Raw genomic sequence first — 18,796 nt, forward strand, 5'->3', positions numbered from 1 at the left:
ATAATCCACATTGTGCCAATATGCATTGAAGAACTATCTTTTTGTTAAGCTTCATCAGATGGTGTATAATTTTCCAATAACCATTTATTTTTTTACTTTTAGGTGACAGATTGGTTGTTATAGCAGTAATAGCTGCTTTAGAATCACTGAATATAACACGTTGTTGAAAATAAGATATTCGGGACAACAGATTTTGAAGTGTTGAATAGACGGCTTCAACTTCTCCATCAAAATTTGTAGCTCCATAATCTAAGGATTTATAAAACGAGAAAAGTGGACATGTAGCACCTGCTTCATTTTGCTTTGGCAATAAGATCCGTCAGTAAAAATATGAAGTCATTCTTTGTTAGGGAATCGACTATGAATAGTTTCCAATGCTAGTAATTTTAGGACATCTTTTGGAGTATCACTTTTCTTCGTATCTTCGCTCTTATTTCTATTGCATGTGTATAAATTAGATTTATTCTATTTTTTTTTGGGAGATTTATCTTTTTTTTAATTTCATCTACTTGAGAGAGAAAGCATTTCTAAGATTTAAAGTGCGCAAAATACACTGAGGCACAAATTATGCGGGGAAATACAGTAAATAAGTATATACCAGTACATTTTATTGTCTCTTAAGGTGTCCTCATTTTAGGAACTGAGAAAATACTAACTCTACTGAACCATTCCAAAAACCGAGATAATTGCTCTGAGGTTTTTTTTTTTGTATGTGTTTCAGTTGTGTGTTCGTTGTTGTGATGTCAGCAATGGAAAGGCAGGTGAAGAGATGGTGCGAACAATACTGCCTGTGCTGCTTAATACTGGAATTTGTAATACAGTATCAGAAGTACGGCAAATCAGGTGTGCAGTTTTATAGGCAATGCTTGTGTATGCATTAGACCAGATGTGGGACATGTACTCACTGAGTACGTTCCCCTCTTTTTCTTGTTCAACCCAGTCCAATGCTAGTGCCAAGCACGTGGTCTTGATTCCTCTCTGCTGTGATCACTGATGTTGACCCATTACTCTTTACGTACCTTGCGTAAAGAAGGTGACTTCGATACGAAGGTTTAATTTCTATGATGAATGGGAAGAAAATGATTTTTTCTCTCTTCAAGTTGGAAAAGCAGAATGTTTACTTCGGGTCAAACATAAGAAACTCCCGTCATATTCAATGCTAAGTACACATCATAACAATATTGATCTTGAGTCAATGTTCCGCACCGCTACTTCATAAATAAACGGTGCTAAACCTTGGAAAGGGTTGAAATGGACTTTTTACCCATGATACTCAGTTTCCATCACTGTATTAGACATATGAAACGTTTTTTATTAGCAGAACTGAAAAAATAATTATTCACACTAAGAATAATTTCTATTTGCGGGTGTAAATGAAAAATACTCGAAATTCAGAAAAGAGACAACACTTTTCAGATAATGATGCTCTAAGTAGACACCTAAAAATGTCTTGAGTACACATAGGTAATAGTTGTCGAATGAAGGAAGGAAATATGTTGGGTTAGAGAATTTTATTTAGATTGTGAAACTATACTACAAAATTCCAATGTATATGCTGCTTTTGGTGCACAAACAGCTACTTTAGTAATAGTATGTATCTTGTCCATTCGACAAATGGCGAAACAGCTAATTCATGGCCTCAGTCCTTAAAGCTTCTGAAATAACCAGTTAGCAATCTCGGTAGATTTGGAAGCAGTTGCAAGTTGGCGACATTCCTGCACAAGTATACCAGTATATCGTCAAATTCCCCCGTAAAATTATTTTAAAATTATCTGGCACTAGTTCTGTCCCATAGTTGCTGAATTTGATGGATTTTGCTGTACTTAAATGAAGTCTTTAAATGAACACGTCAGAATTCTAAGGTTTAAATTCAGAGGATCATGCATCCCAGTGAACTTGATATTCGTGGCCCATTCATTATTCAGAGAAAGTCTGTATGAGACTATGCTCGGGCATGGATTCGATTTGCCTTGTTTTTTCCGAGATTTTCCCCAACTGTAAGGTGAATGCCAGGTAATCTCATGGCGAATCATCGGCCCAATCTTGCTATAACCAATTTCATTGATCTTAAATAACTTTGTAATTGATAAACATCATTAAATAACTGACAAAAAAAAAAAGATAATTATAACAAAAGTCTGTTTTAATATATTGGGGTTCTGTCAGAAAGGCAAGCTGATGCATAATAATAGGCAGAACAGATTGAGAAGCATCGATAGCCATTAATGTTAGTAAACAAGGTTGGGAGGTTTTTGAGGAAGGTCATTGCATTTCCGAAGATGGTTCCAGCAGCAGAGCAGATATTATTGCTATTAATAGACATCATAAAGCAGTGATCTTGGATCCAACTGTACGCTTCAAAAGAGAGAATTAATATGCTGCACAAGTAGATTGTGAAGAGAAAGATATTTATGAACCTTGCCTTCCCTATTTGTGAGTTAAATATTCTATTTCTCTTGGAAACTGGACTGTCATTGGTCCATTATTGGTGCAAGAGGATCTCTGCCAGAATGTACATATAAATCCTTGAAAACTCTTGGTCTAAATTTTGCAACCATCAATGAATTTGTCATTAAAGAATTTAGTTCAAATTCTCAATCACTATTTATATTTTAATCGTAAATAAATTGTTAATAATCCAGATATATACTTAGTATGTACGTAGAATGTTGGCTTTCTGAATCACTGTGTATGTAGAATGTTGACTTTCTGGATCTCTTGGTTACTCCTGACGTAGGAGCAGATGATTTGTTTTTAATAAGTCTTACTGTTGCTGTGGATTTCTTGAAATTACTGTCAAGTGCAAATGAATGTCATGTACTTTTTTTTTATTGCAGTTTACATACAATCTCGCAGTTGGTGGGGTCAGCTGGTAATTTATTGAAACCTCATCTTCCATTGTTGATTCCTGCTCTTCTTGAAGCTACTGGAGAGTTAGAATCACGAGGTCTCAGCCAACTCAGTGTGCAGTTTGGGGCTGAGCGGCAAACACAAGAAATTATTGATGCTGTTAGAGCATCAGCTGCCAAGAGCCATTACACGACTGAAACAGTAGCCAAAGTAAGTTTCACGTAAACTTCCGAGTAATGAAAAATTTTCATAATTACAAGTTTTTTTGGCTTTCACAGTGAATGTGTTCAGAAATGGACTTTTGGGTATTCCACCATGTTCTGTAATGTAGCATTTCTAGTGTTTCGGAACTTCATACGGGTTCCATCATCAGAGCAGATAGATATGATTGTCTAATATGTTGGGCTCTTTATGTTTGGCTGCTCCAACTGAGCAAAGATAACTCTTTGCTATTGGTTATATTAGGCAACTAATCTTTTGAGTTAAATGAGACACTCAGAATGACAGTATAAATAATTTATTCGAGATTAATAAAATTAATGTATAATATTATTAGTAGCACATAGAAGAAAAATTCAGTTATTAAGTCACAAAAAATTAGCAATTACATGACCAGTGCTGAAGTAACCCATGATACTGTCAATAATCAAAGCCACCGTGCCACAGATAATACATGAACATTATAGTAATGGAACCCGAATCACAAAAAGTGAAGTGGGTAGGCATTGGATACATACGTTATAGTAATGGTGATGAAAATAAATTGATATTAAAGGAGTTATGATTGAACTAATTGAATTACAAATAGTAAAATGCGTTGAGTTATTATGCGTTAGTAATTGTTTAGAATCCATGGTTTTTTCAATGTGAATCCACTGTTCTAATTTAATGTTTTGGTATGTATGTTAATTTCAAGTTCTCTCTAATTACTCACTACCAATAACCTGACTTTCTAGTCAGGATACTGGTCTTATTAAACAAAATTCTGTGTTCATGGTTGGTGTAATGCTCAGACTTATCCATTTGATATAACCTAATGTATCGAACATGTTATATATTTTTTTTTTTACATGTTTCGTTACTATGACCTGTTTGACAAATATATACTTTTCCATATTCCCACGGAATTTGGTAAATTCCCAAAATTTTGAGAGTATGATCTTTTTTCACTGGTTTTAGGAAATTTGCTTATTTCTTTTAGGGGGAACAGAAATGGGCACCGAATTTTACCAGGAGGATTTCTTGAAATAGATTTCACGGTATGACAAATATATAAATATTATTATGATGTACCGAAGTACATATGTTTCCGTGCAGAAATTCTGCATCATCATATGATGAAGGATGAGTGGAACAGAGAAAAATTCTCTCTGGCACCAGGATTTGAACCCGGGCTTTCAGCTCTACGAGGTGGAACTTAAACTGAGAGGATTTAATCCGACATCGGGATGGGGATCTGGTGTGACTTAGTGGATAGAGCATCAGCACATAGAACTGAAAACCTGGGTTCAAATCCCGGTGCCGGAGAGAATTTTTCTCTGTTCCACTCATCCTTCAAAATATATCAATGCCGGTGGAAATTATGTGGAAAAATAGCCAAAGGTTTGTCGTTTGTTATGGCAGTGTGTTTTCTCACTTTGTAATACAGCTTCCCTGCGAAATGAAATGATGAAACTTATATTGGAACGCCCTTCGTAGTTTAATAATGTTAGTAAAGTCTAGGGCAAAAACATACAAAAAATCATTTTTATCCTAATTGTAAATTTCGGCAAACATTACTTTCAAAATGCATCTTTTCTGGAGAGTGACCCTTATTTAGATAAATCAAGAAAGTGTTCTTATTTAAGCTTCTGGTCAAGTAACATGCTTGACTATGTATGCAAAGGAGTTAGACCTGTCCCCCCTAGAACGAATTTCTGGTTGTGCTACTGGGTATGACTATCAATTGCAGTACAAAAGAATTTAGAAAATTGAAAATCGTGCCCACTATTTACTAATTTCTTAAAAAAATCTCATGTTTTTTTCGCAAAAATATGTGGAATTTGCTACATGATACGGATTTTGTGATGTTTTGCAGGTTCAAATCAGGGATAAAACTTTAAGGATGTATATTTACTGTACTTAGATGTTGGGAAATTTATTTCTCGAAAATCACGACATTTGTGGTCTTGAAATATTCCATTCCCTGTTCGTAAGTTTGGTGACCATTGGATATTTTCAAATGCCAATATTCTGTATGACCATTATTATCATGAATGCTTTTAGAAGTATGGAATACATTTGGCAGTTGTGGTATGTATTTATTATACATTTTTCTCTTTTTTCAGTGTCTTCAATATATGGATGCCAGCATTTTAAATGAATTAATACCAAGAATGCTGGAGCTGATGAGAAGTTCTGTGGGTTTAGGAACAAGAGTAGCATGTGCCCATCTCATAGTTTTATTAACGTACCATCTTAAACAGGAATTACAGCCATATACAGGTATAATGTACGGAATTTCATATTCCTAAATAATGGTAAAAATATACATTTTCATGCAAGAGATACACGACAAATACAGTATTTTTTATTGGTGTATTCGTTACACACAAAATGAAATTCTTGTAAAAGTATTGACCAAGCCATGATTATTGTCAAAGAATAGGTCTTGCTTTTATCCTAGAATGTTACGTGTTACCTACATTTTGCGTATACAGGGCTTTCAATCTCGAACTTCCCCACTTCCTGGAAACTCCATATTGGGAAGTCCATCCACGATTCCCTGTACTTGGGGTGATCAGACTGATGCTGTATTTAAGCACATGATAGCTGGTACTTCGACAGTCAGTTATTCTTATTGCAGTCCAATGGTTCTGAGGTCAAGGTAGACTTCAAAACATGTACATTGTGGAACAGGACACGTTATTGCTGAATACTTTGCTAAGTATAGACTGTATCATGAGTGTAGATTTACAGTTGTGAGAAAATTTTGTGGTGTAAAGTCCCAAGTAAGTCAGTGATGAGACTTCACAAGAAGTTGTGCATTACAAGTTCGGTGTTGGACCAAAAAGCAAACAGGAGAATGGCCGTTTTAACAGAAGAGAGATTGAATGAAATTGGATCTTCATTGTACAGTTTCATGTGGATTTGCACCATATAGCAACAAAATTTCTGAAATGACGACTATATAAGTGGTTCACCAAGACTAACATAATTCCAATAGCAGGTCTAGAATTCGGTTTTGTAATTGATTCCTGTGTCTACATAATCGGATTGTGAACCCAGAAGTAATATTTTTTACTGGCGAAGTGTAACTATATGTATTGGAATATGTAAATTCTCAGAACAATAATTGTTACTGGAGCTCAGAAGCACACCATCAGTTACATAACATTTGAAGGGTCCATGGAAAGAACATGCTGAGTCACTTCTTAAAATTTTTCAGAAGAGCCTTTCTTAACAGTTTGTTACACTCTTAAGACACTATGAATTGACATCTCATTTAGTTTCATTTACCATGTTACAATGTAGGCACTGTTAAGCATGATAGCAAAAACCATGGAGTTCATGATCTCCAACAGATTAACTTGGTATTTAGAATCCCAAAATCTTTTATCACCAAGACAAGCCGGCTTTTGACAACTACACTCTACCAATGAACAAGTCATACGCCTCGGCCAAGAAATAAAAGATAGTTTTATCAAGAAAGAAGATACCTTGGCAATATTTATTGACTTTCAGTTAGCATATGACTCTGTTTGGAGAAATAAATTATTACTAAAACTCCAGAAATTAGGTATCTCCAGCAATATGTTCAGATGGATATCAGAATTCTTTAGTCAAAGATTCATTGCCACTAAATTCAATAACTCACTTTCTAGTTACAGACAAACATATCAAGGTCTACCTCAGGGCGCTGTCCTCAGCACAACTTTATTCAATATTTATATAAATGACTTACCCTCCCTATTAGAGGAATCAAACATGAAAACAGCACTATTTGCAGATGATATAGTTTTGTGGACTTCCGGATCTTACAGACATATAGACAAAATTCAAAATTCTGCTCTTAAAGCTCTAAATCAACTACATGAATGGAATACATCAAATTTGATGACACTCAATTTAAACAAAAGTAACTACCAAATATTTTCACTCGGTAAAACAGAAAGAGAATTCAATATCCAATACAATGGCCAACACCTTCCTAGGACTTATGAATCCAAATATCTTGGAGTTATTTTCGATAGTAAGTTAACATGGAGCAACCATTTGAAATACATTTCTGAAAAAGCTCGTAAAAGATTCTCCCTTCTAAAAAGACTAGCAGGAAAGAAATGAGGATGCTCTAGGAATACTTTGAACACTACATACAAAATGTTTATACAGCCAGTGCTGACATACTGCGGAGAAATTTTAATTACTTCACCTTTCATAAACGACATAGAATATGTTCAAAACCAAGCTCTCAGACTCATTACTGGTGGAATCAAAACAACTCCAATAGATTCTATGAGATTCCTCACTAATATTAACAGCATCAAAATGACAATAGAAGAAAGAGCACTCATTCAATATGAAAAACTTATCAGATTACCAGGAAACAATTGGCATTCATACAGTCCTCTCTGTAGATTGAAAACTCAAAAAAGTTTCATATCCATTGTTCAAGAATTAAAACAGAAAATCAATATCCCGAATTTAAAAGAAAACCTACAAATTAAACCAAATCCTTTAACTCTATTAAATATAGAATATAATCTAAATTTAACAGAAGAAATACTAAAATCAGAAGTAAACACTGAAATACTGAAACAATTGTCTTTAGAGACAATTAATATTAGGTACCCTCCACAAAACTGGCTTCATTTATACACCGACGGATCCTTGATCTCCAGAGAACAAGGTGCCGGTGCAGGTGTTACGTGCTGTCTCTTCTCACTTTATAGATCTCTTGGGTATGGAACAACAAGTTTTGATGGAGAAATCATTGCAATAAGTGAAAGTCTCAGGAATCTTCTATGCCACATCAATAAATTTAAGAATGCAGTTATATTGTCAGACTCCAAAGCAGCTATTCTATCAATAGTCTCTAAACACACACCTTCATCTCAAACAGCAGAAATAACTAAAATGCTCTCTCAATTAATATCACTCAATAAAAGAATTGTATTCCAATGGATACCATCCCATTGTGGAATCCTGGGAAACGAGAATGCAGATGCTTTAGCAAAGAAGGGCAGCACTGCTACTTACAGACCTGTTACTAAATCTACGTATTACTCTGGGAAAAGATTTATTAAATCTACATACTTAGACTTCAACAAAGAAAATTTGATAACACAATCTAAAGGGAAAAAATGGAACTCCCTGCATCAAAATCCACAGTTAATTCCCGATTTACCACGAAAATCGTCTGTAGCTGCATTTAGATTGACAACAGGCCACGATTGTTTGGCCAAACACCTGCATAGAGTTGGAATATATCAGTCCCCTAACTGCCCATTGTGCAACTCAAACCAAGAAATGGATTCAGAACACCTCAAAATCTGTGCTTCAGTGGCTGACCATGATAATATCTTTGAAAAATATTGGAATGCAAGAGGTCAAATGACTTTATTGTCAAATGCCTGGCATTAGAAAACAACAACAATGTAGGCGTTTTGCATTTCTGATTTACTAGAAAGATAGTTCACTTTATGAACTAGCAGATGGGACCAAAAAACAAAAATCAATAAAAAGTGACTTAGCATGTTCTTTCCGTATACACTTCATTTGTAATGTTCTTCATATTACACAATTGGGCCTAGTGTTCAACATTTTATTGAAACAGGAAAAGCTTATCTACGAGCAGCTGGGCATTATTTCGAACATTTGTTGTAATTTGAAGTGAGATTAAACATATTTGTTTTTAGGCTTTAAAACCAAATCTTGGGAAAAATTTGGAAATGAAGTTGAACAGATGGCAGGGGAAAAAATAATAAGAGGTTTTGGAAAACAGTAAGTACACTAAGAGGAAAATATGGCAAAGCTATAAGATCAATAAAAACGGAAAATAAAATAATAACTGAGAAGAACCAAATCTTAGGAACATGGAAAAAATACTATGAGGAGAAATTTGCGGGAAATGACCAAAATGAAATAAGAAATGAGAAAATATACGGACCCCACCAAGAGATAGAAGGAGAAGTCGAGAATAGTATTGAACAGATAGAAGTGGAAATAGCTATTGATAGATTAAGAACTGGAAAATCAGCTGGGATAGATAAGATTGCCCCAGAACTAATTAAATATGGTGGAATGGCAGTAATTAAAGCAATTACTAAAATATGCCAAAAAGTTTGGAACGATAGCTTGATACCTGAAGAATGGAAAAAGAATCTAATTATTCCCATCCATAAGAATGGCAAGACTACAGAATGTGACAACTATTGAGCAATATGCCTCTCTTCAGTGGTATATAAAATATATACTAGAATTCTAGAAAGGAGGCTTAGGAGGATAGTAGAAGATGATATGGAAGACGAACAAGCAGCTTTTCGTCCTGGAAGACAAACACAGGACCACATATTTATACTTAGAACAACAATAGAGAAGAATCTGGAGAAAAACAAGGACCTCTATCTGGCCTTTATTGATTTAAAGACAGCTTTTGATTTGGTCCCTAGAAAACAAATTTGGGAAGTACTGAAAGCAAGGAAAGTACCAACAAGATTGATAAACGCTATTATAAGCACGTACGAGGAAATGGTGGGAGTAGTAAGAATGGATGGGGAATTATCAGAAGAGTTCAGAATGGAGATAGGAGTTAAACAGGGGGACAGTCTAAGCCCGCTTCTCTTCATAATATTTATGGATGAAATAATTAAAATATGTAAACATAGGACACATAGAACTAAAGTGGGAAATTGGAGATTAAGACCAGTATATTTACAAATGTTAATCTATGCGGATGATATAGCATTAATAGCAGAAACACCTGAAAGGCTACAACACATGCTGATGGAATGGAACGAAGAGTTAATGAGAAAAGGGATGCGGATTAATGTTAACAAGAGTAAAGTAATGTGGATCTCTAAGGAAGATAGACAGGAAACAGAATTTAACATTGAATGTGAAGGACAAAACCTGGAGAGAGTGGAAAGTTTTAAATATTTAGGAACAATAATAACTAGTGATGGAAGAGTAGATCAAGAAGTACTGAACAGGGTAAAGAAAGCAACATCAGCATACTATCAAATAAGTAATACAATAGTTGGGAAAAAAGAAATAACCACTAAGACAAAAATACAGATATATAGTTCAATAATTAAACTTATAATACAATATAGTACCGAAAGCTTACCACTCTTAGATAAACATCGAAGTAAATTAACAGCAGTGGAAATGAAATATCTTAGAAGAACTGTAGGAAAGACTAGAAGAGATAGGATAAGGAATGACAGGATAAGAGAAGAAGTTAAACTGAGAAAAGCATTAACAGAGGTGATTAATAAAAGGCAATTGAAATGGTTTGGGCATGTATATCGTATGGGAGAAGAAAGGAAGGTTAAACAGGTGATGGAAATGAGAGTGGAAGGAAGGAAGAGAAGAGGAAGACCAAGGATTAAATGGGAGGATACAATAGAAAGAATAGGCCAACAGGAAGGAAAAACAATGGTAGAGATGAAGAGAATGTGTAGAGACTGGGAAAAATGGATGAAATGGACGGAGAGAGGCGAACCCGACGCTTAGCAGCAGAAGGGAGTGAAGAAGAAGAGAAGAAGAAGAAGTTTTTAGGCTTTCATGGTGAATGTGATCATTAGAGCCCGGAAGTTAGGCAAAATGCCTTTTTTAAACTGAGTGTATGTATGAAAGACCTATTAAAGAGAAACACATTTCCACACATTTGGAGACGATAGACTCAATATTTATTTTGCCTTTTTTTTGCTTATTTTAGCTCCCGTTGTCTATTTTAAGGTTAAATGCCTTTTTTAGCCCTTTTATGTCATTGTACATTTTCTACATTTTTAATGCATTTAAAATAAACCGCACATAAATTATTAAAAAAAAAAAAAAGAACAGTTGAAGAAATTAAAAATACATATTCACCTCACACAAAATATTTGCTGAGAATCTTATTCTCCAGCAATACATATTGTTTCCAAGAATCGTAAACTTTTCTCCCCTACTGATTCCATCTTTTATGTCACTTAACAAAGATGTTTAAACAGTATAACCCTCAGTGCTCAGGTCACTTCGGGGTTTACCAACGAAAGAAAAAGGATGAGGCAAGTATTAAAAGCAAGTCTCCAGGTCCCGTTACTGTTGTCGCACGCACAAGTCACGCGTACTTTGAAGTCTCTAATCCCTTCTCTCATTCCTCTTTTTAAGACAATACACAGTCGGTTTTTCCCAATCTCTGAAAGAGAGTAGAGACATTCCTTCTGAAATAAGTTGTTTTAAATTTGCTCCAGTCACTTCAGTAGAAGTAGAAAGATCTTTTTCCCCCTATGAAAAACGTTCTCTCTGACAGGCGGCTCACTATGAGACAGTTGACAACTAAAAAAAAAGCATCTTTTTGTTACATGTAACCAAGGAAAGTGAGTATTGTATGGGATAGTTTATTAAGCATTTGTCTACTTTTTGTCTGTTTCCATGAATAGTAAATGCTTATTTCACTGCCTATTTTTACTATTTTTAGTGCCTATATGCCTGCCTATTTTGACCAAAATAAATGCCTAAACATCCGGGCTCCAGTGATCATATTTACACTTTTGCATATTCCTCTGTGTTCTTGAACTTAACACTTCCAACATTTCGGAACTACATACAGGTTCCATAATCAGAGCAGATAGGTAAGACCAGAAGAGTCGCCTACACTGTCGGCTCGTTATCCCTGAATAATCAGTCATGCTCAATTGTCTGGTTTAACTAACCCAACAGATTAGGTGATCCCTCTGGTCTTACCTATCAGACCTTACAATGGAACCAATATGTAGTTCTGAAATGTTGAAAGTGTTAAGTTCCAAATAATGGTGAAATACAAAGAAGCTTAATTCTGTAATAGCATTTAATTACATGCTTAATCCTATAGTTTAATAATGAAATTGAAGATTACTCTCAGTTAATTTAAAGCAGGTTACATTATGGCAGGGAGAGGGCTAAATGTCCTGTACGTGTTGGGGCACTCAAGATTGGATACCCTGTAAATCTGAGGTGTGTTGTAAATGTACACTAATGTATGATTATATTTTTCAACAGGAAAACTTCTAGCATCTCTTGTTAATGGTCTGACTGATAGAAATGCAGCAATACGGAAGAATTATGCTGTTGCTATTGGTCATTTAGTTAGCACTGCTAAAGAATCTAGTCTTGAAAGGCTGTTTACAAAAATTAAGACTTGGTATTTTGAGAAAGAAGGTAATAGAATACATTGTTTCTCTTCAAAGGTCTTGCACATTGCTGTTTTCACTTTTAAATTTTATTTTACTTTTAAACTTTTATATTATATATTTTTTTTAGACACTTTTGTATTAAGTGTGTATATTCTTAGATACTTTTATATTATGTATATTTTTTTATGAAATGTGAAAGTAGGTAAATGTCTCATTTGGAGTTTCTGATTTGTGTTTTCACAGATGAATCTGTACGATCAGCTTGTGCATATACATTACAAGCAATAGGACAACATAATCAAGAGGTCTTGAAGGACCATCAGTCAGTAATCATACCACTTGTGTTTTTTGCAATGCATGCAAATAAAATTCCTGGTAAGTCCTGTGTTACTTTAATGGAACATTGTAATAATTATTTTTAAAATTTTCTGGATCATGTCCATGTTGTGCATTAAGTTAAATTAAATTAAACATTTATATAGAAATTATTTGATATTGCATTTTACAAGTCTTTGAATGACTCCTACTAATGCATACTGAGATGATGCTTATATTTACACCTTATGCCAACTGGTCAACAGTTAGTGAATTCATATTCACACCATTTATTAAGGTTTATGCATTTGATTAGAATTTGGATACTTTTAAATAAAAAACCTCCTAAACTTCTCTCAGAAAAACCACACCCCTATATCAGACACTAGTCCTTGAGTTAAGAAGCCTGTACCTTATCCTACAGCCAACCAATTCATCAAAGAGACATATGGATAACAGCAAATACATACCTGAAAAAAACGATTGAGTAGAATATATCGTTGGCTTACAAGCAAAACACATTAAGTAAAAAATATTACCTCTGAGAAAAAGGCATTTTGAAAGCTCTTAACAAAACTGAATCCTCAAAATATTATTTTTAGTGGTTTTTCTCTTTATGTGTATTTAATTTTCCAATTCTAAGTTTATGCCCTTACATTATGTATGTTACATACGCTTTTTTCTCAGAAGTAATATTTGTGACAAGCCGCCATGGTGGTCTAGTAGCTAGAGCGCTAGACTTATAACCCTGTGGACCCAGGTTCGATCCCGTGGTCCACACCTGTGGAGTAACAGTCAGCGCGTCTGGCCGTGAAACCAGGTGGCCCGGGTTCGAATCCCGGTAGGGGCAAGTTACCTGGTTGAGGTTTTTTCTGGGGTTTTCCCTCAACCCAATACGAGCAAATGCTGGGTAACTTTCGGTGCTGGATCCCGGACTCATTTCACCGGCATTATCAACTTCATTTCATTCAGACACTAAATAACCTGAGTTGTTGATAAAGCGTCGTAAAATAACCCAATAAAATTAAAATCGATCCCGTGTACCCCTGATTTATAACTTGTGTTGGGCAAGTCTGTGGTCCAGGTGACAGAGGAGTTTTCTCTGGGAACTCCGGTTCTTCTGTGGCATCCCAACAAATCTTCATAATCTTCTCATCTCATTGTGGGTGTAGTGTAGACAAGCCTCCTATGACACACCCTGGGCAACGATTCTGTCGGTAAATTGGTGTATACAGTATAACTGGCTTCATATGGGTGAATGACGGAAGTAAAGTACCCGCCATTAGTTAAAAAAAAAATAAAATAAAACAATTTTTTTTTTACTTAATGTGTTTTGCTTGTAAACCGACGATATGAAGTTCAAAGGAGCAATACTTAATAATTGCCTATCCTACTCAATGAGTGAAGACAATATTGAGAACTTCATGTGGTCTATACTTAACTCTTTCACTTGCTGTGTAAACAAATTGGAATATTTGCAAGTCACTTTATTTTGACCTGGGTCCACAGGGTTATAAGTCTAGCGCTCTAGCTACTAGACCTCCATGGCGGCAAGTCACAAATATTACTTCTGAGAAAAAAGCGTATGTAACGTACATAATGTATGGGCATAAACTTAGATTTGGAAAATTAAATACACATAAAGAGGAACTACTAAAAATAATATTTTGAGGATTCAGTTTTTGTGTGCATGTGTCCATGTGCCCTTAGGATTTCAAATTGTACTTCGACTTCGCATTTTCCTCCCTTTAGGAATCATCCCATGGAGCATCCTTGTGAGCTAAAATTTTCCCTTCCCCCTCTTTTTCTCCCCCATATAAAAGTTCTCTTTATTGATTGTATCCCAGAACCAAATATTACTGCTTTTAAATGATATGAAAATTAGGGAGTTGATTACTTGTCCATATGTCTTTTTCCTCCCTGGTTGTAAAGGTTAAGTGTGCAAAAATTGATAAATATTGGTTAAAGTGTGTAGATTTGTAATCGTCCCCTGCAAGGCGAAGTATTGTAAATGCCACTTCTACCAAAAATGAGTTACGGTGCTTAGAATAAATTGTCCAGCACTGCACATCAACTAAAAGTACCATGAGCCCCAAGGATTTTTTTCTCTCTGATAAGTTAGTTTAAACTTTGACAATCGTATTCACAACCATATTGGATAAGTATCGTAACTGCCTCTCCTGTAAAGTAAGCAAAACGGTGCTTACAGTATGTATACACTTTGACCTGTATACTATATACTAGATATATAGTCTTCAGCTTGTGCTGGAGCTAAAACAAGAGAACTAAAATTTGTTGTATACAACTGGAAAGTATAGTGGTCTGTAACCAAAGTCCATGTTAAGAAATACTACTCTACCCTCTTTTTCCTCTTCAGCCTGTATTCAGCTAATTGGTCCATTTATGTTGCATGTAGACTCTGTATGCCGGAGGTTATGCATTGTTATCTTGACTTCGAAGGTTAATCAATTCTTCATAGGTTATGAATATGATTACGAGGAATTTACTATTTTTGATGGGATTACATTGAGAAGATTACTCTAACATGTCTAATTCCAATTGGTCTCAGTGGATTTTAACATGCTCCTTCAGCGAAAAATAACACCGCACGTATGGTTAATGGAATATATATAATTAAAATAATTTGTTATTGATTTAGGAGACTTAGCATACTCTAAATTGAGGTCAATTTGTAAATTGTTTTGAACTTTTCCTCAATTTCTGCTGTTATATTGCAGAAGGCAGCAGTGTCACTATATGGGAAGATGTTTGGCATGAAGCAACTCCAGGAACAGAATCAGGCATTAGGCAACACACAGCTGAGATATGTGATCTTCTGAAGACAGCACTGGAGTCTCCATCTTGGACAATGAAAGCTCAGGTATGTCTAGTGTATTGTGTATAATTTTATTGTGCTAGGAAATTTATGACCTAGAGAAGTGTGTTGTGAATTATATTAAGAGATTTATTGCCTAGAGAATTGTACTCGTATTTTAAAGTGCTATTCCAAATTTGTTAGTCATTGTGAACCGTATGCTTTAGTGATGTAGAGTATGTACTATACTAGAAAATTCTTTCTCATTTTCTTAGATAAAAATTATTCTCTTCATCCACCACCCCTAAGGAAGTGGTATGATTTACTGGCCCACAGCTTCATAGTATGGTGTCTCACAAAACATTTACTAAAATGTTTGTCAAGTTTCTCAAAGAGCACCCTCGATTGGTCCAGGCAGAGCCACATATTTTGTTTTACCACTGCTTCTGACTATTTTTGAACCAGAATATTAATCCAGAACTTATTCCCAGGAATTTTCTTTGCTAGAATGTCATTTTTTGATCTCTTGACTTTCACATAAACATAATTCCCTTCATTGTGTTTAGTTATTAATTGGTTACACGAAATTCACAAGCACATCTTATTTATTTGCAACCTGTTTTTTTACAACTGTGCAATGAAATTAAGAGTAGTTTCGAGTACAAAGCTCATGCCTGTTAGTAGTTATGCATAATCATTATGTTAAATTGTGTTATTTGATGATTTAATTTTCCGAATGAATTAGTACATGAAGTAGAATTTAAATTACTCTTCTCATTGATTCAGACATTTTGTTGTTGTGCACTAACTGCCTTTGCATCCCTCTGGTGTCGAGATGAAGAGGGGGGGAAAATGTGATCATGGAGTTTAGAAGTTTGACCTCAGACTTCGATGTAGAAGAGAGTTAGGACACAAGATAGTGAGATATGACGAACATATAGGGAAGAATGGGGTAACAGAAGTGCCTGAATAGGAGTGAATTAGGCTTGCCCTAAATGTATGATGTAGAGGCAGGAGAACTTTAGAGAGATGGAATCCAGGCTCGAGATTAGTTCTCACTGTAAAGGGCTGGGTCAGGCCTAGTTTGCTATTTTTCGGCCTGGGGGTCAAGCAAGCTAGTATGAACGTGGGAAGTCGAAGTGAAGAATGTTAAAGGAGTGAATGATGGAGAGTTGAAGCTAACATTGTGAGTAGTTGAGCTCAGAGTAGGGAATTTGATAGCTGACAATCCCTTTCTGACCTGTTCTTTTGTACTGGTCTGAACAGATGTGCAAAGCAGATAAAAATATCTTCTCTCCTCCTCATTTGGCATGGGTTGCTTGTGAATTTGTATCACATGTAGCACAGAAAAGAAGACTGCAACATTGTATTGATAGTAATGAACATCTCTTACCTATCTGTTGTTAGAATTTTCTTCTATAACAGTGTATACTCTTCTTGGGGAAATTTTCAGATTGTTTCTACTTTCGGATACAAGAAAGCATTGCCATTGATTAGCTGGCAGACCCATCTGTATCTGAAAGTAGAAACTGATAATGGTCATTTTGAGATTTTTGTGTTTGATACGAATTAACCTAATGTTGCAAGGTTATCCTGCATGCCACAAATGAGGAGGCACACATATACCCAACCCACTTTCCTCGCATAAGAAGCTGTACTTTTATTTTTGTATTTGAGAATTATATCAAGTTTGAACCCATGCAAACACAGTAACCACTAGATTATTTTGTAGAATAAATTTCTTTACGAAAATATCCCTAATCAGATGCTTTTGGAAAATCTTACAGAGTTCTTATTCCATTCTTCTTCCTTTTTCCCAGTGAATTTAACATGATATATCATGAGAATTATAATAAAGTCAAATATTTCAAATTTTTTCTTTAGGCTGCAAATGCTGTTTGTACAGTGGCAACCAAGATTGGACCTACAATGTCCATTGACCATCGTAATTCACTAATTAATATACTAGTGACAGGATTGAGTGGTCGAACATGGAATGGAAAAGAAAATCTTCTAAAGGCATTGGCTACCATCTGCTCCAGTTGCAGGTATGTTCGTTCTTTTCACTTGTTTAATATAGTGAGATGTGTTATTACGTGTGATGTACAAAAAAAAAGTTATAAGAATATATTTATAAAGAGGAACTTAGAGATTGAACAATAACATAATCTTTTTCTCCTTAACTTCTGGGGCTTGTTACGATCTCAGTGAAGAGTTTTATTCCTTTTCTTCAATTTTTGTCTGTTGCGGATGATAGTTGAGTACAGTTCAGGGATTCTGTTTAGCTCATTATGAAGATGATGTATCATCTTAATTGATAATAAAATATATATATCTCAGAACAGGTTAAACATTAACTATATCTATTTTCATCTCCTATTCTAATCATCCAAGCTTCACTTCTGTAACAAAGTGCAAGTCATGCGAAAGTCTTACACAGCCATGCTGCAGTCTGTTTCAGTGCTGTACCAAGGAAAGTGTCACTATATTTTTAATTATTCTCATTCTTCAGTCACATTTTGCAGTTTTCTATGGGAAATTTAATTCCACAGAAAACATATACTGGAAATATATTATTGATTACAGTTTGTAATAATAGCAAATGTCCATTCAATAGTTTAAAATTCAGGTCACTATCTTAAAATGTTCGTAAACACCTCTTAGCGTTCATAAATATTTTATCACTTCTGCTCATATTCTTTATGACTGTATAAATAACATAAATAATTGTATTTTTCAGATCAGAATTAAAACAAGAAGAGTTCCGTCCAATGGCTGATATTTTGGTTGATGCCATGTTGAAAGAATGTCGTAAAGAACAGCTTTCTTATAAACAGCATGCTCTTAAAGCATTGGGAGATACTTTGTTAGCTTTAGAAATTGACCGATTTGATCAAGTTTATTCCATTGTTGAAGATACATTAGCTAAGGTAAGAGTAAGTAGAGTTTGGACATAGTTAGCATGTTATTCCACTATTGATGGATTTATTACAGTTGTGCTCAAATCTCCTGACGTTTTGTGAGCGTGATGTTGTCACAGCTATACTCTCTGTCTCTGTCTTTCAGTGGCAGTAGTTTTAAAACTGTGAGATTGGTTTGATAGGGAGATACAGAAAGCTTCTTAATAATAATAATAATAATAATAATAATAATAATAATAAATATCATCAGATTGCATTGAATGAAATTAAAAGTCACAAAATATAGAAAAAATAGTTGAGTCAGACGTAAATAATAATACTCGCTGAGTTTATATCAGTTTTTGTAACAGTTTTACTTTTATTAGGTTAATAAAGTTGTCGAATAATATAAAGGCACAGTGTGATAATAGTACATTATGCAACGAGCCTATAATGGTAGTAATTAAGACGCGAGTATGTTTGTTTATGAAACGAGCGCAAGCGAGTTTCATAATTTTCATACGAGCGTCTTAATTACCATTATAGGCAAGTTTCAT

The 18,796-nt window shown here is 34.8% G+C and overlaps 1 protein-coding gene across 3 annotated transcripts in view; it reads left to right on the top strand.

Moving 5' to 3' along the window:
- Positions 1–18,796, top strand: part of LOC138694552 (proteasome adapter and scaffold protein ECM29) — a 97,719-nt gene that overhangs the window by 57,565 nt on the left and 21,358 nt on the right. For all 3 annotated transcript variants that reach the window (XM_069818407.1, XM_069818406.1, XM_069818405.1), the window contains exons 23-30: positions 722–843; positions 2,838–3,060; positions 5,178–5,334; positions 12,076–12,234; positions 12,453–12,584; positions 15,263–15,405; positions 17,224–17,387; positions 18,080–18,269. In XM_069818407.1, coding sequence (XP_069674508.1) covers positions 722–843; positions 2,838–3,060; positions 5,178–5,334; positions 12,076–12,234; positions 12,453–12,584; positions 15,263–15,405; positions 17,224–17,387; positions 18,080–18,269 — 1,290 coding nt within the window. The remainder of the gene's footprint in view (positions 1–721; positions 844–2,837; positions 3,061–5,177; positions 5,335–12,075; positions 12,235–12,452; positions 12,585–15,262; positions 15,406–17,223; positions 17,388–18,079; positions 18,270–18,796) is intronic.

Source organism: Periplaneta americana, chromosome 2 (genome assembly GCF_040183065.1).
Source record: "Periplaneta americana isolate PAMFEO1 chromosome 2, P.americana_PAMFEO1_priV1, whole genome shotgun sequence".
Classification (NCBI taxonomy): Eukaryota; Metazoa; Arthropoda; class Insecta; order Blattodea; family Blattidae; genus Periplaneta; species Periplaneta americana.